Source organism: Typopeltis vanoorti, chromosome 13 (genome assembly GCF_054136105.1).
Source record: "Typopeltis vanoorti isolate ZY-2024b chromosome 13, IOZ_Tvanoo_1.0, whole genome shotgun sequence".
Lineage (NCBI taxonomy): Eukaryota > Metazoa > Arthropoda > Arachnida > Uropygi > Thelyphonidae > Typopeltis > Typopeltis vanoorti.
This window is the reverse complement of record NC_143561.1, coordinates 7,200,806-7,224,176: the sequence shown is the minus strand read 5'-3', so window position 1 is coordinate 7,224,176 and position 23,371 is coordinate 7,200,806. Positions and strand designations below refer to the sequence as shown.

At 34.4% G+C, this 23,371-nt stretch overlaps 1 protein-coding gene across 1 annotated transcript in view; it reads right to left on the bottom strand.

Annotated features, from left to right (window-relative positions):
* Window positions 1-3,355: 3,355 nt before the first annotated feature.
* The window catches only part of LOC150099913 (ATP-dependent RNA helicase DDX42), a 218,005-nt gene continuing 197,989 nt past the window's right edge, over window positions 3,356-23,371 (bottom strand). Inside the window, exon 13 of the mRNA XM_090403173.1 lies at window positions 3,356-3,444. Within this exon, the coding sequence (XP_090259299.1) occupies window positions 3,356-3,444 (89 nt within the window). The remainder of the gene's footprint in view (window positions 3,445-23,371) is intronic.

The window sequence follows — 23,371 nt, the reverse complement described above, 5'->3', positions numbered from 1 at the left end:
TTCTGCTGCTTCCCTTGCTCAGCTAACTTTGATGGTGAGTTACAATGCATAAATATTTTTCTCACTACTGTGTTTTTTTTCTTTCTAACCAACATAATGAAAATCAATTTAATAATACAATAATCAATTTTACACTGAATAATATTATAAGTTTATATATAAATAAATATTATAAATAAATATATATATTATAAATTTATAAATAAATTAAGTTAGATTAATTTTTCCCCTAATAAAAACTGCCTATTAAAAATTTATGTACTGAAATTGAACTGCTTCAGAAGAAACATGATAATTTTAATCTGTATAAGAAAATCAATGAAATTTCGGGAAAACTGAGGAAAAAGCAAATAGTGTCTCTAAGAGACGAAAATGGAAAAATAGTTCTAGAAGAAGAGAATAATGCACAGATTTGGATAAAATATGTAACAGAACTTTTCAATGATACTAGACAGAAGCCTATAAATATAAAAGATAACATTCAAGGACCAGCAATCATGAAATGCGAAATAGAGAATGCTATACGAACAAGTAAAACAGGAAAAGCCAGTGGACCAGGTGGTGTGCAAACAGAATTTTTAAAATTAATAGAACCAGATAACATCAAACTTCTTGAAAAACTATTTAATAAAATACATGAAAGTGATGAATTTCCACCAGATTGGCTCAAATCTACATTGATCACTGTCCCAAAGAAACCCAAAGCGAATTCCTGTGGTGACTTCCGACTTATTAGTCTAATGAGCCAAACATTAAAAATATTTCTGAAAGTAATTCAGAATCGCATTTATAGAAAAAGTGAAGAAACTCTAAGTGAAACACAATTCGGCTTTCGGAATGGTTTTGGTACTAGAGAGGCCCTTTTCTGTACCCAAATATTAATACAAAAATGCATAGAAAAACAGAAATCTATTTTTATGTGTTTCATAGATTTTGAAAAAACATTCGACAAAGTCAGACACACTAACTGAATAGAAGAACAAATAAGGCTAGACGAACAAGACATAAGACTAATAACAAATCTGTATTGGAATCAGTCAGCTACCATTCAATTAGACAACATTACCACCAGTGATATTAACATCAAAAGAGGAGTGAGACAAGGATGTGTGCTCTCACCACTCCTGTTCAACATATATGCAGAGGTAATCTTTAAAAAAGCATTGGAAGAATGTCCAGAGGGAATCACAATAAATGGAAAGATTGTTAACAACCTACGATATGCAGATGACACCGTGCTAATTGCAGATAATATTATGGATCTCCAAAAACTCATTGACAGAGTATACATAGAAAGCCAAAGAATGGGAATAAATATAAACATCAACAAGACAAAATACATGATCATCAGCAAACATCCAGCCTCATCAATGAAACTGACACTCAATGGGAAAAATATTGATCAAGTGTCAAGATATAAATATCTTGGTTGCTGGCTTAATGAACGGTGGGATCCAGAAATAGATATAAAGACAAGGATTGAAGTTGCGCGGCAGTCCTTCATGAAAATGAGAACGATATTCTGCAATAAAGACCTAAACATGGAAGTCAGATGCCGAATGCTGAAATGCTACGTGTGGTCTATTCTGCTCTATGGAGTTGAAATATGGACATTGAAGGCGACAACCATCAAGAAAATCGAAGCCTTTGAGATGTGGCTATACAGAAGAATGCTAAAGATATCATGGACAGAAAAAATTACCAATGAAGATGTCTTAAAATCCATTGGCAAAGCTAAACATCTTGTACAAATAATCAAGAAACATCATATCTTGGCCACATCATGAGAAACAGCAAATACCAACTTCTACAAACTATTTTGGTAGGAAGAATTGATGGCAAAGGAATTAGAGGAAGAAAAAGAATATCATGGTTTGACAACATCAAGACGTGGACAGGAAAGTGCAGTGCACAACTGCTCAGATTAGCACAAGAGCGCAGTTTGTTCGCCAAGATGGTCGCTGACCTTCGATAGAAGATAGCACAATAAGAAGAAGAAAAACTGCCTGGCACGTCAGCAACTCGATTTGTAAATTTTTGACCCACGCACATAAAAAGGTTTGCCACCACTGCTGTAGAACATCCATGTGCATATACTGATTGTCTTCAACACAGAGTTATATACTTATAGCAAGGTATTCTGAAATCTAAAGAACTTACTATTGCAGACACTTTATAATGAACTTACACGTTATAGTAAACTACCCAAATGTAACAGTATTACTACAATCTTCTAAATATTCATTTTATTGGAGTAGATTGGTCCTGTGAAAAGAATATTTCAGCTAATGTAGTGAATTTGGAAAAATACTGAGGATGACTTCAATGGAGTTTTAGAACAGATGTTATTTTGGACAGAGGTAGAACAACTTTCTAGGATAAATAAATGTTCATAAAAGTCTGAAGAAGAATCAGATTCAAAAATCTTTTCTGCTAACACAAGAATGTAACTAGTGAAATGCCAACATCTTGGAAAACTGGAACAGAATTACTAAATACTTGAACATTTAAGCAAATAAAATATAGAATTTACTTATCCTGAAAATACATATTTAATACAAGCAGAATTTCACCATTACAAAGATTAGAGTTGTACAGAAGGTATTAGTACAGTTAAAGAGACAAAATAAAACAGAATAACAATTGAAAATTATATTGCATTTTAAAATATATGATAGCAGATGCAGGCGAAAAGCTTGAAACTCAGAATTGAAGGAAAAGACAAAATTATCAATTATCTAATGGTTACAGATTGAGCTCTCCTGCTGCATTCAATATCATGTCTATAACATGCGCTATAATATTCAGTTGTTATTTTGTCTCTTTTTTCTTTAAATTAACATGGAAAAGAAAAAAAAAACACAAGGAATATAATTCATACTATTTATTTAAGGCCATATATTTCAACCTAAATATTACAGGCCATCATCAGTGACAACAATAGTTCTTTTTTCCAATTTCAAAAAACACGTTTTTAAAATCAATCCATTGTTCGCACTCTACTTTATAATTAACTATTATTGCCACTGATGATGGCCTGTAATAATCAGGCTGAAATTTCATTAGCAAAATACTATAATAAAGAAAATTCATCATCGCAAACTATCCATAACAAACTATACTTATGGTACTTATAGTGGTATTTGAGTTCACTACAGTGAAAGTTAAACAGTATTTTTATAAGGTACAATAAATATTGTATCAAAGGTATCTAGTTAATACTATATATCTATACTAATCAGAACAATAACTGAATTCTACTGGATAATATAAGTTAGTTAAAAATACTGTTAACATCACACTGCAACATAATTTGTATATACCTGTAAAAAACAAATTATTTGCATTGAACTGTTTACTTACCAGTGAATTCCTTTGCTTTCAAATTGGTTGCCAATTCTTCAGAATTAAGTTTTTTGGTGACAAATATCAAAACACTGCCAGCTAAAGAGAAAACATTTAAAAAAAAAAGTTATTAAAAATGATTTGCAAAAAGATTTTTTTTTTTCTGTGTTATCAAGTATATTTTCTGTGTTATCAACTTCATCCACACTACCTCCACTATTTTGTGGTCATGAATCTAACATTAAAAAAAAAAAAAATCATTCAATGAAAAAATTAAAACTTAGCAACATTAAGTTTGAATTTTGATAAGAGCTCTATGCAACCATTTTCTGCAATTCACTGATTTTCTTATTTATGAATAACTTTTGGAGACCTAGCTCTGCAGACTCTGTGAATACTGTGTGGTTATTTATAATTTCTGATATAAGAAAACAGTCTGATATGATGTTGGGCAGTATACAGTAACACTTTTTTTTTTTTTAGACACATAACATCCTTATTCAGATTATACAGTGATCTCCAGTTGTAATTCTTCCTGTTAACTGCACTTGGCAATGATTTTTATTTTTATGCTCTTCTGGAAATTTTTAAATGAACAGTAAAAGTCAAGCAGCAATAAGCCCATAAGAAGAAATGTATGTACAACATAACACTGCAAGCATAAATATGTGATAATAAACATAATCTCATATATAAAGGCATGACTATATCCAAAGGGAACAAATCAAATCACTGCCTCCAAAGGGTAACTTGATATACATTTTCCACTTTTATACATTTTTCACTTGTGAAGTAGAAAATATATATTGGTCTTCATGCAAAGTGGCAGTTATTTCTGTTTAAAAAAAAAAATCAAATTTTTAATATTTAAAGGTACCTATGGCATAACTTTAAACAACAAAAGTACACAATAACCACAGCGATAAAATTTAATGCAAGTACAGATATTTTGTACTGAAAATAATAGTGCATCATCAGTATGTAAAAGCAAGCAAATCACAGAATAGGAACACAAGGTACATGCAGCGATTGGTTTACCAATTAAAAATGTTGCTGTGAGCTAGAAATTAATATTAATATTAAAACTATTTTTGATGTTTACAGAAAATAACAATTATAATTGTTCCAATTCAGGTTAGGCTGATGTAAAAGGGCTTGGACAACTTTCTTTGAAAAGGCATTCATATTTAAAATTGCCTTTCTGGGGACCCTGTAACCTCTAGAGCAAATCCCCTGGGTGGCAGATAGGGGAGCCCACCATATACAGGGTGTTCGGGATAAATTTGACAGTTTCGTAAGGAAAAAGAAAATCTTCTTTGTATCTATTAAATTTAATGAATTGACAAAAAAACATTACAGGCAGAGTTAATTACAATACTATCAACAAGATTTACTCAAAATAACCACCATTAGCATCGATCACAGCTTCAATTCTGCTTCGGAACCTCGAACAAGCTGATGCTACAGTCTCCCTGGGAAGGGCCGCAAAAACTGTTTTAATTTTATCCATTAACTGGGCTTTTGTATTACTGGAAATGCGATTGGTGTCTTTTTCAACTGCGCCCCATACAAAATAATCCATGGGGTTAAGGTCTGGGGAGTTTGGAGGCCAAACATTTGGACTGGTGAAGTCGTAGAAATTTTCAGACAACCATTTTTGACTTTTCCCAGAGGTGTGGCAAGGGGCCGAATCCTGCTGCCATACATACGGCCTACCATTGGCTACCCTTGTTATCCAGGGCTTGACTACAGTTAGCAACTCCACGAACAAAGCCCGAATTCCAATGCCAGGGTTCTTCAACACCTGTTCCTGCAGATTTGCGAGGAATTCTGCTGTACGAACGCAATCAGATCGTCTGCTAGGGATCTTTCTTCTTGCTACATCCTCGTAGTCACCATTGCAAGTCTCTAGTTCATGCCTGATTGTTTTTACTGTATTCAGGGAGCATTGGGCAGCAGTCGTAATATCCTTATTTTGATGGCGGGCACGAATCATCATGATACAAGTTATTCTCTTCCATGATTCAGGTGGGTTCCAGCTATCCATCCTTTCTGACATCTTGTATATGAATGAAGAAGGGTCCAAACTTTTAAATGAAGAGAAGTGTGTGTTAATACATGTAACTTACAGAAAAATATAATTAATTATAAATATGTCAAATTTATCCCGAACACCCTGTATATGTGGTGGGGTCATACGAATATATTGAATAAAGACTAATGAACCAACAGGGGCCTTAAGATAAGGGGTAATCATCTTGATTGTAAGGGAAGTGGCACTCCCATGGTCCCCTAGATGGATCTATTCTCTTATTCCTCTAATTTGAGGAAGATAGACTCACTTTAATCTTTTCTATAAAGCTTTATTCAGCCAACTCTTCTTATTTTATAACCCTTATGCTATTAGAGTGCTCGAGGGCCATAGGGTCTTTCCATTTCTGGCATATATATCTATGTCCCTTCTCTAAACTTCTACTAGAATTCTACTCTATTCTACTATAATCTACTCTTTCCCCTTCAATATACCCTATTCCTCCTATGGATTTAAATTTGGAAGAAGGCTAGTCTAGAAGCCTTAAGGTAGCAGCCCTACCACTGGACTATCCATTGGCAAGCTAGTCATCTGATATGGAGAACATTATTCTACTTTTAATCCTAAAGAGAAAAGTAATTGGAATGAAGCAATGGAAAACGATCCAGAAATTGAAAAGGCAAAACAAAAATGGAAACGACAAAATATAATACATATAGCAAACTGGAGTGCCAGAGGAATAGCAGATAAAGAAATATAATTAGACCAAATATTAAATGAAATAAATTTTCAAATAGCAGTAATCACTGAAACAAAAAAGAAATTAAAAGGAACCATGAGAACTGAAAATTTTAATGTAATATATAGTGGAGTTGACAGAGACCAAAGAGCACAAGCAGGAGTTATGATTTGGATTCATAACTTCCTTTCAAAACAGTTAAAACATTATAAATCATGGAATGAAAGAATAATAGAAGCTAGAATAAAAATAGATAGAGGTTATTTAACAGTAATTGGTTTATATGCCCCAGAAGAAGGAAGAAAACAGGATAATATTGAATTTTATAATCAGTTACAAAATATATATAACAAAATAAATAAAAATGATTATGTAATTAGCAGGAGACCTTAATGCAAGAATTGCATTAAAGTCTCCTGCTAATTATATAGGAATATAGGAGAATATACTCTAAACAGGAATAGTAAAAAAATTGATTGACTTTGTAGTTTATAATAACCTTAAAATAGTGAATTCTTTCTATACACATAAAGACATACATAAATTTACTTGGGCAGCAAGAGGATGGAAATCAATATTAGATTACTTTATCTTAAATGAAAAGACATCAAAGTTCTCTTTAGATATTAGAGTTCACAGAGGATATGAAATAAGTAGTGACCACTTCCTCGTTAAAATAAAATTAAGATTACCACCTAAATGGCTACAGATAACAAGAAGAAAGAAAATTTAAAACATTTGTTTATAAAACTAGATTATTAAATGACACAAAAAGAACAGCTATATGAACAAAGAATTAACCAATATTTAGATAAAATGAAACAAAATGAAGAAATAGAATGGCTTAATGTAAAAACTAGACTAAAATGCAGCAGCAAATGAAAGCTAGGAAAGACCAAAAAATTCAATGAAAGGAAAAAACTGAAGATATGGGATGAAGATAAAGAAATAATCAAAACGAAAAAAGAAGCCTATCACAAATCGCTAAGCAGTAAAAGATTAGAAGATGAAATAGAATATAAAAGAATAAGAGCCATAGCTAAAAGAGAAGTCAGAAAAAGACAGAGAATCATGGAACAAATTTTTTTCTAAATTAGAACATGATTTATATAAAATAAGACCCAATGTATATAAGATTTTGAAACACTTAAGTACAGATACCAAAGAAAATATAAAATTAAACACCGAATTAAAATTAGAAGAATTAGAAATTAGCCTGAAAGAAACAAGAAATGGCAAATCACCTGGAAAAGATAAGTTAGGTTCAGAATTATATAAGTATACAGGAACAAGGTTCAAAGAAAGACTCCTATTATTTTTAAAGAAAATCTATTCAACTAATAACTCTCTAATAGAATGGAAAAAAGCAACTGTGATTTCTATCTTTAAAAAAAGGTAGCAGAGATGACCCTAAAAACTATACAGGTATAAGTATACTAAATTCCTGTTATAAAATATATAGCAGAATTTTAAATAAGCAATCAAATATCCTGACAACTTTATTTTAGAAGTACAGAATGGATTTAGAAAAGGATGATCATGTATAGATCCAGCCTTCTGCCTAAAATTGATAATAGAGTAAAGAAGAGAATACAACTTGGAAACACATATTACATTTATTGACTTCGAAAAAGCATCTGACAAAGTTAAAAGAAGCATTTTATTTAACATATTAAAAGACAAATACCAAATAATATTCTAAAAGCTATCATAAGTATATATGAAAATAATCAAATAATTAAAATCATTATTTTAATTATTTGATTATATAAAATAAAATCAAAATAATCATATACGAGATGTCCCAGGGATGTCCCCTTTCAGCAACTCTGTTTAATATTTATCTAAATGAAATAATAATAAAATGGAATAAAATTTTCCATCAAGGTATCAAACTTTCTCCTACTGTGAACTTTTAAACGTTCTCCTTTTTGCCGATGACAAAATAATAATTATAAATTCTGAAGACAACTTACAGAAAGGTATTTTAAATTTAAATGAGATAGCCAATGATTATGGAATGATGATAATAATAGAAAAATCAAAAACAATGGCCTTTAAATGACAAGATCCAGTAAGAACTAAAACAGTAATAGATAACAAGATTTTAGAACAGGTGAATTCATTTAACTACCTGGATGTATGAGTACGTATGAAAATGAAAACGATATAAACCTAAAATCGGAAAATATTTAAAAATAACCGTTATAATTAACTCTATATTTAAACCAAACCTACTACAAAAACAAACCAGACTAAAGGTATTCATTAGCCTTACCAGTCCTATTGTATGGAAGTGAAATTTGGATAATAAAACAAAAAGACAAAGATTAATAACAGCTGAAATGAAGTTTATGAGAAAAACTGCAAAGTATACTCTATTCAATCACAAAAGAAATTATGAAAGAATTAAACCAGGAATCAGTAATAGAAAAAAATTAAAAAATATAAACACAAACGGATGGAACATGTTGAAAGAATGAAAACAGAAAGATTACCAAAACAAGTCTTAAATTACAAACAATTAGGAAAAGAAAATCAGGACGTCCTCTTAAGAGATTCAATGATGACTTCTAAGGCCGGAACAGGCCACTCTAGGCCTAAATACTTGATAGGCATGATGATGATGATATTTAAAACTGTTTCTAAGGAGAAGACAAGCTTCATCCCAATACTATGCTATGCCAGATCAGACTTTTTAGGTTTCACATCTTCAATGTAGTATTGATGTTCATTAATTCTTTTTTCTAGAATGGCCTGTCTGCCCAAAGTATGTCAAATTATATTCACAAAGAATCTGGTAAACACCAGCTAAAGATAGAGTTGGCAATTGTCTTTTGTAGATAGTACAGATGAGAAATTTTGCTGATAAGAAAATTGGTCTACTGATTTTTGAATATACCTCGTATTTCTGTTCTTTGATGTTCTTCTTTCTACACAGTACAATTATCAAACAACAATATAAATTGAATTATAAAACAGTAGCATACATGCTTAAATTGGAATCTCTCTACGTATACAAGTGTTCATGAGTTAAAACTAATTAAATTAAAATATAACAAATTTATTTAATACAATTGAGGATAACAATTTCCCAAACTTTTGGAATAGTGAGACAGTCATTCTGATTAAGGTTAGGTCTATGAAGTAAGGCTTCAGCACTTTCTTTATATAAACATTCATGTTTATATATTGATCTATGTAGCAGCTTAGCATTTTGCCACTGGATTCTGTGGTTAGCATTTTCAATTCCATGTTGTGCAAGACAAGATTTGGAAGGTTTGATAAGATTGATGTGGTCTTGATGTTCAGAGATATGTTTATTTATAGATCTTCCTTTTTTGCCCATAGTAAGAAAAGTTATATGAACATAGTACTTCGTATCCACCAGGTAGCATCATTGGTGAGAGTTTGTCTTCTGGAGAAAGTAGCAAGTTGTGAGTTTGGTTGATAGGTTTATAGGTAGCAATGAGTTGATATTTTTTCATAATTTTTGCTAGATGTTCAGAGATACCTTTAATATATGGTATAGGAGTCCTGTGGGCTTCATCTGGTCTGGGTCAATTTTTAGGAGAGTGGTTGATTATTTTTTGGGTTATTATTGGATTATATCCATTTGCAGGATAAGCCACATGCCAGAATCTCATTTTTAAAGAAGTGCAGATGTGCTAATGCAATTCCCACTTTTGCTAAGTTAAAGAAAGTCATTAAATCACCAGGTGCTCAAAATTTATCAAAAAGCTAGCCATTCCTTTTTACTTAATCAGTTACTTGTTTCAAAAAAGGAATTGGAATTAAATATCATAAAAACAACAAAATTGGAAGCTGAGCTGTCAAATACATTAAATCTAGACTTACTGCATCCAATTAGTAATACCTCAAAAAATGTAGGCACTAAAGCATTTGAAAAAAGTATCGCAAATCTTGATAAAAAAACACTTTACATTGTTAGAATGATTTAAGAAAAATACTGAAAAATGGGTTGTAAACTTCTCTGGCCATCCTCTAACTGAAGATGAGCTGAATGTACTACCACAAGATAAGTTTGCAATTATGCCAAAACGTATTCCCTATCTAGATTTCATATACAACATCAAGACCTAGAATATATGGTTTACTAAAATTACATAAAAGTAATTTGTCCACTTAGACCCATTGTGGATTCTATAGGCAATCCCATGTATAAAATATCTAAGATTTCTGTGTGACCTTCTCTATCCCCTCATTGGCCACTCAGCTTATTCGATAAAAAATTCCATAGAATTTCATATAAGAATAAAAGACATTAAAAACTGGCAGATACAGACATGTTAGTAAGCTTTGACATTATCTCTCTTCATTAATATTCCTCAGAAAGAGACTATAGAAATTCTAACCCAAAAATTTCCATTCGACATAGTGGAATTATTCAAATTTGCAATCACATCAGGCTACTTCACATGGAAAGATAAAATATATAAACAAGAGGAAGGAACAGCAATCACTCACCCTCTATCATATAATCTAGCCAACTTTTTTCTTGAACACCTAGAAGAAAAAATTTTCACTCTCGACCCAAAACCAACAATGAGGCCGTGATATGTGGATGACGTTTTTTTTTTTGCAGTTTGGAGCCACACAGAATCAGAACTCTACACATTTCTACAAAAAAATCAACACCCTACATCCTCATATCAAGTTCCCACTAGAAAAAGAATAATCAAACAGTATTTCCTGTTTTGATGTATACATCCAACATAAGCAAGATAGATCCATTTCCACTTCTGTCTACTGAAAACCAAAAATACAGTATAAAATCTTTAATATCCGAAGTACACAAGATTTGTTGTTTGGAAGAATCTCTAAAACAGAATTGGAAATTGTCAAAGAAACAGCCTTAATAAATAGATATAATCCAATAACAACACAAAAAATAATCAACCAATCTCCTAAAAATCGACCCAGACAAGAAGCAGCTCACGGGACTCCTATACCATATATTAATAGCATCTCTGAAAGTGTGGCAAAGTTATGAAAAAATATCCACTCATTGCTATTCAACGAAATTCGTAACTTGCTATCTTCTCCAGAAGACAAACTCTCACCAGTTGTGCTACCTGGCATACATGAAGTACCACATTTGTGTAAATTGTCTTACTATGGACAAACAGGACGATCTATAAATAAAACGTATCTCTGAACATCAAGCCCACATCACATCCCAAGTATTTAAAAGTATTTACTTGTTCTAATATTTTATTATCTATCACTATTTTACTTCCTATTGGGTTTTCTCCTTTGAATGCCATTATTTTTGTTTTTTCTTTAGACATTGTCATATTATATTGTTTTGAAATATCATTTAATGATTTTGATAATCTTTGTAAATCATCTTCTGATGTAGCTAATACTATTTGATCATCTGCAAATAGTAGTGTATCTATCTACTTATTTGGTATACAAATAAGTTATACTGTTTCCAGACTATTATAATTTTATTTATATATATATTGAAAAGCAGAGATGAGAGGGTACATCCTTTTCGTACTCCTCTTAATATATCTTCCCATTCTGAGATGTGTTCTAATTTAACTGCTGTTTAATTTCCTATGTATATTTTTTTAATGGATTGTAAAAGTTGGTTTGAATATTTAAATTGCAATATAATAAATTTAGTTTAATCCTTTATCCAAGTGTAAGCAAACAAAGTTTGCACCTGAAAATATCTTCAGGACTGAAGTAAGGTGGTGCAACACCAGGCAACTCCGAGCAAAGGTGGACCAAGCTCTCATCACTCCTTGTCTCAGTATCTCCCATAATGTAAAGCACATCTCCTTGCGGACATGTATATGCTATGCATTAAGGGAAGGGCCACTACCCAGACTGGTTTCGACCTTTATTGAGGTCTCGTCAGTGGGAGGCAGAAAGCTTGGTCCACCTTTGCTCGGAGTTGCACCACCTTACCTCAGTCCTGAAGATATTTTCAGGCGCAAAACTTTGTTTGCTTACACTTGGAAAAAGGGATAAAGGATTAAACTAAATTTATTATAGTCTAACCAAGTGCAAAATAAACTTCCAAAAAAATATTTAAATTGGTTAATATTTTAAACAATTTTTGTCTACTGATTTTGTCAAAGGTTTTTCATAATCAATAAAGGCTATGTGTGTTTCTTTTTGAAATTCTCTTCTCTTTTCTATTAATAATTTTAGAGTAAAAATTGGATCTATGCATGATCAACCTTTTCGAAAACCGTTTTGTTCTAGTAGTTTGTCCTTTCCTGTCAGGCATCTTCTCCCTCCAGGAGATTGACTACCGTGTGTCTCCACCATGTCCTATTCTGCACCTCTCTGCTGCATTCCTCATATGAGAGATAGGTCCAGTCTTCTATATTTTCCATCCAGTCCAGTCTTTGTTTTCCTCTCTTTCTCTTTACGCCTGCCATCTCTAGTACCTCTTCATTTCTCTTTTTGTCTTTCCATGATATTCTTATAATTCTTTGCAGCATCCACATTTCAAAGGCCTCCAGTTTTTTCAAACTCAGATTGGAGAGTGTCCATGTCTCTACTCCATATAATAATGTAGACCATATGTAGCATTTGGAGATTTTTAGTCTTGATTTTCAGATTTAATTCTCTAGATGTTAGTAGATTTTTCATACTGCTGAAAGTTGACCTTGCAATTTCAATCTTTTTTCTAATTTCATCTTCTGTCCTACCATTCTCTGTGATCAAGTGTCCGAGGTATATGTATTTTTGCACCTGTTCTAATTTATTTCCTTTTATATTGATGCATAGTTTTGGTATTTTCTTTTCTCTTGAAATTATCATGATTTTTGTCTTTTTAAAGTTGAAACTGAGGCCATTCTGTTCACTATACTTGAAGGTTTCATCTATAAGAGTTTTGAGGTCATATTTGTTTTCAACTAGAAGAACCGTGTCATCTGCATATCATATGTTATTAATATTTCTGCCCCCTAAAGTGATTCCTTTGAGGTTACTAATTTTATTAATTATTTCTTTTGTGTACAGGTTAAAGAGAATCAGAGAAAAGACACAGCCTTGTCTCACACCTTTCTGAACTGGGAATTCTTATCAGGTCTCTCTATTTATTCTCAAAGATGCAGTCTGTTCCCAGTAAAGATTAGTTAATAGCCTAATGTCTTTTCCATCCATGCCTATTTTTGAAAGGATTTCAATTAATTGTTCATGTTGGACATTGTTGAATGCCTTTTTGTAATCTATGAAGCAGAGGTACACATCTTTTTGTTTTTCTAGATATCTTTCTATGATGGTTCTGACGTTGACAATAGCTTGTCTTGTACCTACATTTTCCTTGAAGCCACTTTGTGTATCATTTATTTCTATTTTTATTTTTCTTTTATTTCTTTCAAGAATAACGTATAGGAGGACTTTTGATACTTGACTGATGAAGCTGATTGTCCTGAACTCTTCACATCTTGTAGCTTTTGTTATTTTGGGAATTGGAACGAAAATTGAGTGATTAATATCTCATCATCATCATCAAATTCCTGCCATGCACCCTCAAGGGGTGTACAGGATATGACAGTACTACATGAAAAAATTACATCATTACTAACTTCCTATCTACAATTTTCCTCCAAATCAGTCTGTTACTTGTCAAGACTCCAACATTATCAGATCTTATATTTCTATCATCTAAGGCACTTTGTACCATATCAATCCACCTATATCTTGGTCTTCCTCTGGGTCGTTTTCCTGCCAACCTGGCAGAGAACACTTGTTTTGCTAATCTTTCCTCTCCCATTCTATTTAAGTGACCATACCACCTGAGATTAGCTCTGCTAGTGCATTCCTGGATGCTGACAATGTCAAGTTCTTTCCTAATATCCTCATTTTTAATATGATATTGCCATTGATGCCATCTGTTCACGCCTCTAATCTTTCTCAGGACTCTCATATCTGCAGTCTCCAGTCTTTGGTCAAGTGTTTTACTTCTGACCCAGCTCTCAGATCCATAAGTTAAAACTGGTTTGAACACTGTCTTGTATACAGCTAATTTAGTGTTCCGATTAATTTCTCTCTTATTCCATATGAATTTATTCAATTGACTTCCCACCATACCAGCTTTGCTGATTCTGTTGTCTATTTCTATATTTAATTTACATCTTCACTAAAAATCATGCCTAAGTAGCTGAAATGTTTTACTTGTTCCACAGGTTCTCCATTCACAACACAGTTGACATTTTCAATGATTCTGCCTATTTTCATTGTCTTTGTCTTTTTATTGCTGACCTTCATACCATATCTATTACAACAGCTATTCAATTTAGTCAGAGAATCTTGCAGACTTGTAGCGGATTTATTTAGAAGTATAACATCATCTGCATAAAGCAAAGAGCTGACATTAACATCTCCAATTTTGATATCAGGTTTAATACCACTTTCCTTCATAATGTGATCCATATAGATAATGAATAACAGAGGGGATAATGTACATCCTTGTCTCACACTGGATTTAACATTAAACCATCTTCCTGTACTTCCTTCAATTCTAACCACTGACTTACAACTCAAATAAAGACTAAGTATTGCGTGATATAACAAGCAGTGATGACAGCACAGTGATAAAAAACACTGACCAGGCATGCAGTCAGGAATATATATCCATACTTGAAGTAGAAAAAGCCATCAAAGGCTTGAAATGTGGAAAGGCAGCAGAAGTAGATGATATTCGACCAGAAATGCTGAAGTATGGTGGTATAAAAGTCTTACAGTGGCTGCACTGCATAGTTCAGAAAGCCTGGACAGAGGGACGAATTCCCGATGATTGGAGTAGAGCTGTCATAGTACCCATATATAAAAAGGGAAATAAAACTGAATGTGAGAAAAAAAAAAAAAAAAGATTACTATCTTTGGGTAGAAATCCAGTCTCGTATATTTTATTGCATAATTTTGTTAGAAATTTCAGTCCTCCTTCATCGAGAGCCCTCAACCATTCTGCCAAGATGTTATTTATTCCTTCAGCTTTATGTGGCTTTAGTTTTCTGACGGCATTTTCAACTTCACAGAGTAAAATGGATGGTCCTTCTAAATCAGTCTGTTCAGGAATATTATTTCTTTGTTGTTCATATAATTTCCTTATGTATCCAATCCATCTTTCCATGATTTCTTTTTTAACCATTAGAATATGGTCTCTTGAGTCTCTAATGACACTTGCATGGTTTTCTGTATTTGTTCTACTTGTCATTTCTCTGCTTCTGTGTTTTCTATCAAGGTTTTCTATATCTATACATTTATATTTAATCCATTCCTCTTTGGCTTTCCTTCATTCTTTTTTTATTTCTTTATTCATGCTTTTATATTCAGGTTTGTTCTTTAACTTTTTTCTTTGTTCCATCAATGTCAGTATTTTTTCATTCATTCAAGGTTTATTCCTTTTCAATTGTGGGAGTGTATTTTTGGCTGCTTCATTGATGCTATTCTTGAATGTTTGCCAGTTCATGTTAATTTCATCAATTGGTGTTCTATTTTCTGTGTGAGTTGTGGTGTCAGACTTGTTAAGGGATTTTGTGAATTCTTTTATAAAGCAGTCTTTAACTTCTTGGTTGTTAAGTGAGTCTGAATTATAAGTTTCTCTTATGAATGGTTGGCTTGGTATCTTAAGTTTTATTTTGATTTTTGCAATCACTGGGTTGTGGTCTGATCCTATGTCTGCTCCAGGATATGTTTTTGTTTGTGTTATTACATTTTGGAATCTTTTGCTTATTATTATATAGTCAATTTGGTTTCTATAGATGTCCCCAGGGCTTTTCCAGGTATATAGTCTTCTAGGAGGATGTTTAAACAGTGTTGGCAATTATTAGGTCATTGGTTTCACAGAATTGAATTAATCTTTCACCTCTTTCATTTCTGATTCCAAGCCCTTGGTTTCCCATGCAAAATGAGATTTTTTCTGAGCCCACTTTTGCATTTAGGTTGCCCATCATTATAATAACATCATCTGACTTTGCACTGGAGATTGCAGTTTGATGTCTTCATAAAATTGTTCCAACACTTCATCTGGGTGATCTTGGGTTGGCGCATATGCTTGGATAATATACAGGTTGAATGGTTGTGCAGTTATTTTGGTTGTTATGATTCTGTCATTTATGTTCCAATATCCCTGTAGAGATTTTGCAATTCTATTACTTAGGACAAGCGCTACTCCATTAAGGTGTAAGTCACTGCCAGAGTAGATTATAGTGTGATATTTTCTTCTTATTATGCCTGTATCTGTCCACCTCACTTCACTGATACCTGCAATATCGGCCTTCATCACTTCTAATTCCTGGAGTAGATTATCTAATTTGCCTGTCTCGTAGAGTGTTCTGACATTCCATGTTACTATTTTCAAGAGATTGCTCCTGGTTTTCAGACAAGGGACATCTGAGAATATCCTCCCTGGAGGGTTTGGGATATTATCTTCATACACTACCTTAGTAGTTCTTGTCTTACAATTCACAGATATAAAGCTGATGGTTGCAGGGGTCTCAACCACATCTCTAATTTCATATTGTAACATGGTGTGTTTCATGGTTGACAATGGATAAATATGTGGTGAGGCTCTGATCTCTTCCACGACAGCTGGCCACAAGTCCCTTAGATGTCAGGAATGTGCCCTCGATGTGCTGCACATCTTGCTGTCATGCCCTTGATCAGTCAGTCCTTTACAATATTGTTTAGCTTCTCCTTTAATATTCCTGCATATTTATATAATATCAAGCGGATATTAAATCCAACATTATTTCAAAGCCAAATGTAGAAACTATGAAAGTTTCATAAAAAAAAAAAATGTTGACCAGACAGTTTACTGGAATGCATTTGCCAGCATTCACAAATTGCCCTAGCACAGACCACTAAGACGATATGAGTGCTTGCCCAAGCATCCATATATTCACTTTCTATTGGTCCATTTTGATAAGGTTTCAACTGGCATGACAGCTCTTTCAAACTGGTTGGTTCTCCTCAGAGACCAGGCAAAAACCTTAAAAGAGCAAAAAACTCTCGTTGAGTGCTAAGGAACTTGAAATGTCGGAGAGGTATATTCAGTTCAGCAATGCAAATTTATATAAATCAAGTGGATATTAAATCCAGCATTATATGCACCAGTACGAAACAGCTGCCAGGCCAGCGAAACCTTATCAAAATGGACCAATAGAAGGCAAATATATGGATGTTTGGGCAAGCGCTCATGTTTTCTAAGTGGTCTGCATTAGAACAACTCGTGAATGCCAGCGAGTGTATTCCCATAAGCTCTCTGGTCAACTTTTTATCATAGTTATTACATTCGGCTTTGAAATAATGCTGGATTTATAAGTGGACAATATCCACTTGATTTATACAAGATATATATTGCCAAACTGAAACCTTTCGGCTCTTTATTTTAGTAAATTCCTGCATATATTTTATATCCTGTATTCAGACTAATTCCCCTATAGTTATTGAAATCGTCTTTATTTCCTTTTTTTTATAGATTGGGATAACTAGTGCTTTTTTCCAAGAGCTAGGAGTTTTTCCAGACATCCAAACCATATTAAAAAATTTCAGAAGTCTTTCATTAAATTTTTCACATACATTTTCGTATAGTTCTATATTTATATTGTCTTCTCATGGTGTTTCCCTATTTTTCATCTTTATTGTATTTTTCAGTTCTAACATTGTGATATTTTCGGTTAGGTCATTCTTTGTTTTATAAAATTTTATTTCATTGTTCTCATCTGGGGTGCTTAAGGGTCAAAGCTGTATAACTGAGAGGAGACCACCACATAGCCTTTAAAGGAATGCAGAGAACCGACTAGGACTTCTGACCTAATGTCCAATCCTCATCTTCTCGTGGTGCACCCCTTTGGGTATCTACCTGGATACTGAACGAACGAGGATGGGCTGGCAATTTGGGATTTACCCGAACAAATTGTATTCTTATTGGTTAAACCAAAATAAAAAATGATGGTACAACATGACAAAATTTCATGCCAGCTGGGGCGTCGCCTGGTTAAACAAGGCCCACGTTGCTTTCGCCAGGGAACCAGGGCAACAGCGAAAAGTCAGTTACTGGAACAAATCTGAAAACACACCCCAACTCAGCATCACCAGAGTTAAAGATCGGTACTATCAACGTAAGAAGCCTGAATGGCAAAGAAATGGAGCTAGCTGAGGAATTAGATAAGTACCAGATCGACATAATAGAGGTGACTTAAACAAAAAAGACCAAAACTGGTGAGATCTTTCTGAGCAATAAATACAAAATGTTATATTCAGGCAATGACAATCAAGGAAAAGAAGTAGTAGCCATAGTATTCAACACAAAATACGAGGCTAATCTTCTTGAATGACAGGCAGTCTCAAGTAGAGTGATGTGGGCAAATATCAGAATGGGGAACTGGACAATGAGACTTATTTGTGCCTATGGTCCCACAGAAGATTCTACTAAGGTAGAAGCGGGGGGGGGGGATTTTTTGATGCTTTAGAAAAAGCAACTGACACAATGAAAAAGGAAAACTTGGTCCATGTTGGGGAGCTAAATAGCAGAGTAGGAAATGATTGTCAGACATACAAAAATATTTTGGAAAAATTTGGAGAAAAGAGCAAAGCTAATAATAATGGCAAATACCTTTTGGATTTCTGCTCAGGACATGGACTGGTTATTACTAACACCATGTTCCAAAATAAAAATGTGCACAAATTCACATGGAGAGAAGAGGCAAGGAATAAGAAAAGTCTCATTGACTATGTCATTGTTGATAGTGATGTTTTCTCCCTGGTGCAGGACACCAGAGTGTACAGAGGATTTGAAATTGGAAGCGATCACTATTTAGTCTTGAGCAGGATAAAATTGAATTTCATATTGAAAAGAAGAACATGTAAGAAAGTTTTAAAGCGAATAAAAGTTGAGCAGCTCTCAGATGTGAACTGTAGACTAACATACACAAACATTATTGAAGAAAAAATGAAAGAGTTTGAGAACAGGAACCAAACCTTGGAGATTCAGTGGCAAGCATTGAAGAAAACCCTGATTGATTCAGCCAGAGAGGCATGTGGTGAGATTGTGTGCAAGGATAGAAAAATCAGGACTCCATGGTGGACACAGGAAGTTAAAGAGGCAGTGAAGGAAGAGAAGAAATCATATCAAAAGTTCCTGGCAAATAAGTCAGCTTTTGCTCTTAGAGAATACAGAGACAAATGTAAAAAAGCGAAACATTGTGTAAAACTAGCTAAACAAAAGTCATGGGAGGACTTTGGCAAGAACATAGAAAACATAGTGCTGTAAAAGGAGTTAGAGATGATAAAGGTGACATGAAAACAGGAGTAAAAGATATCCTTGAAGTATGGAGTAATTATTTTGAAAAATTGCTAAATGAAACAAGCAGTAATAGCACAGTGGTAAAAAAACACTCAACAGACATACAGTCAGGAACACATATCCATACGAGTGTAGTTAGTGTACTAAAGTGTTTTATAACATAATCTATGTCGGAAAGTTGCTGCTAGAGGGATTCGTAATGTGTAGTGTTTGTGAAAGCTCCAGATAAGATAAGTGTTATTTTCAGTTATCGTTGATAAATTTACTTTAATATTACGTAGTTTTGTTTGCCTTGCATGTCTTAGTGCGTCTGTTTGTGTGTTTTTGGTGTTTATAATTTATAATTTGATAAAAGACGTTACTAGTAATGGCTCCAGTACGAAGGAAAATGACGGTCAGTAATAATGGTTCGCCATCTTCTTTCAAGAATGGTAATGAAAAGGAGATGATTCAGTGTATTATCTGCGAAATGTACGCTTTGCGGAGTGCGGTCAGAGTGTGGTTAGATGATAATAAAGGAGTGAATGTGTGTAGAAAATGTAGGGAGAATGAGGAATTGAAGTGTATTTCGGATCGTAAGTGTGATATTTTTGTTAACTTCAGAATGAAGAAAATAGGGATATCACAAGAAACGGCGAGGTGGTATCAGAAAATTGTGAAAGTGTGAATGATAGTATTAATGGTTTTACAGAGAATAAAAAAGATGAGATAGATGCAATGAGTGAGATCGCTTTGTTGAATGGTGGAATACAAAGGGTAAAACAGCAGCTAGAGCATATGAGCAAAAGTGGACTGAACGAACCAACCAATAATAAAAAAGTATGACAGGAAAAATAGGCGTATGAGTGTGAACATGAACAAAATGAAGGATAGAGTGCTGTATGGAGACTCGTTAGTACAAGATGTGTTAGTAGAGGATTTGACAAAATCGTACCAACCTGGTGCGACCATAAAGCATGTAACTGAGTCTATTAGAGAGCAAAAGGAAAGGGTGAAAGAAATGATTGTTGTGGCAGGTACGAATGATTTGAAAGGAGATAAAATGGAAATGATAGAAAACCTGAATGAATTGTTTGAGGTAGCAAAAGAAATGAGTGAGAGAGTTAGAATGATCAGTCTTTTACCATGGTATGACAGTGAAATGTTTAAAAGGAGGGCCATAATTGCGAATGATTTTATGCGTGGGTTATGTATGACGAGTGGCATGGAATTTGTGGATGTGTGGAGTGATTTCAAAGGGCGAAAGGATCTATATAAGATGGATGGCTTGCATTTGAATGGTTACGGTGTAAGGAGACTTGAGAAAGTGTTGCTGAATGTAACGGATGTGCAAATTCAGGGAAACTAGATTTATTAAGGGGGGGGGTAGATATACAGTCCTTAGGGAGGCAGTTGAATGTATGAATGAATATAATATGCCCGAGCGAATAAGGACAACAAATCAGAGTGGGATAGTTAATATAAGGCATCAAGGTAGGGTTGGCGCTAATGGGGGTCTTAAATTCATGTACACTAATGCTAGGAGTATTAGGAACAAGAAGGAAGAGTTTTTGGCCATGGTTGGCACTTCCAGACCACAAGTTATTGGTATTAGTGAATAATGGCTGACTGTAGATGATATAGCTAGTGGGATTGAATGTGATGGGAATCGTGTGTTCAGGAATGACAGGGAGAATAAAATGGGGGGGGGAGGAGTATTGTTGATGATAGCTGATGAGCTACAGCCAAGAAGAATAGCAGTTGAATTGCAGGATAGAGAAAAGAGCACATTTGAGGCCATTTGGTGTGAGATTGTGGCTAGCAGAACTAAATATACAATTGGGTGCTGCTATAGACCAGGTGATGGAAAAGATGTGGTGACAGTATGCACAAGAAAATAGAAGAAATGAGTGGAAGGAGGGTAATTATTATGGGAGATTTCAACTATGGTCGCATTGATTGGAGTGAGGAGAGGACACATGGGAGGAAGGAATTGGATTTTATGCGGTTATTAAAGGATAACTATCTGTGACAGCATGTAATGGAAAATACTAGGGGTCAGAGAGTGCTTGACCTAGTAATTACATCTGAGGATTTGGCTGTAACAAATATGACCACGTTGCCACCAATTGGTGAGAGTGATCATAGGGTGTCGACTTGGGAGGTGGCTAAAGGTGTGGAATTTTCAATTAAGACAGGGTACATGTGAAATTATCGGGCTGGAAAGTATGACAAGCTTAGGAGTTTGATTGGTTCAGTGCGTTGGCATGTACAACTGCAAGGAGTAGAAGTTGATAGTGCATGGGAGGTAGTTAAGTAGTGTTTGCATGAAGCAATGGCTGACTGTATACCTAGAGTCCGAATAATAAATCAAGTAGGGGTTAAATGGATGAATAACACCATTAAGCTTGAGCTGCAAAAAAAAAAAAAAGAAACAACTATGGAGGGAATTTAAGGAGAAAGGTGACCGGCAGGCACATGAACGGTATAAAGCACAGGCTAGAAGGGTAACGAGTGTGGTAAGAAAAGCAAAAAAGGATTACGAAAGAAAATTGGCCACGCAGGTTAAAGAGAATCCTAAACAGTTTTTTAGATATGTAGCAAGTAAAAGGAAAAATGTACATGGCAGAATGATTTTAAAGAAAGCCAATGATAGGGAGGTAACTGAATCAGTTGATATAGTTGAGTTACTGAGTGAGCACTTTGCAAGTATATATCATCCAGGTGGTGACATTGCAGAAACGAATAAACCAGTAGATTATACGGGAATTGTGGTGAATGAAGTGTAGGTGAGTAGTCTACTGCATAACCTCAATGTCAATACATCCATGGGATTGGATGGTATACCAGCTCGTGTCGTACGAGAAGCAGCTAAAGAATTGTCAGTACCCTTGACCATTTTGTTTAATTTGAGTCTCGGGTCTGGGTTAGTCCCAAGGGAGTGGAAAGAGGGGAAAATATTTCCAATGTAATAAAGGTGGTTCTAAAACTGCTGTTGTAAATTACCGACCAATTAGCATATCAGGAATCATTGTCAAGGTCTTAGACAAATTAGTCAAGAAAAGAATACAGGATTGGATAGATGAAAATGGGATATTGTATGGGGGACAACATGGTTTTGTGAAGGGTAGATCATGCTTCAGTCACCTGCTCACGTTTTATAACACAGTGATGGCTGAACTGGATAGGGATAATGGGTTTACAGTGATACTACTGGACCTTGCCAAGGCCTTTGACAGGTTACCACATGGAACCCTAATCAGTAAACTGGAGCAGATGGGGACAGATATAGGGTTGGTGAGATGGATAGGAGGGTGGTTGAAGGAGAGATACCAGAGAGTGGTTTATGCAGGAGTGGAGCCTAAAAGACGGCTTGTGACTAGTGGTGTGCTGCAGGGCTCTGTTTTTGGACCACTGCTTTTCAATTTGTTCATCAATGATATAGGAAATGATCTGAGAGGAAGTGTTCACTTGTTTGCTGATGATGCAAAGTTGGGTAGAGCAATTGTGAGTGCACAGGATGTCAAAATGTTACAGGATGATTTGGATAGTTTGGAGGACTGGGATAAGAAAAATGGATGTCAATTTAATGTGGCAAAGTGTAAGGTTATGCACTTTGGGGTGAAAAGAATAGCAGCAGTATATTGCATTGGTGGAACCGTACTTCAGGAAATTGATAAGGCCAGGGATTTGGGAGTGTTGGTGGATAGGGAACTGAAGTTTAGGGGGCACATTGCAAAAGTGACTAAATCAGCTCATCAAATCACTTGGCTTCTGAAAAATACTTTAACGTGCAGAAACAAACAAGTTGTTGTTCCTCTGTATCGAGCCTTGATAAGACCCCATCTTGACTACTGTGCCCAGTTATAGGCACCAGGGTTTCTTCGTAATGGGGAGGAAGTGGAGAGGATCCAGAGACGAGTGACCAAGATGATAGAAGGTCTGTGGAATGAACCTTATGAGAATAGGTTGAAGA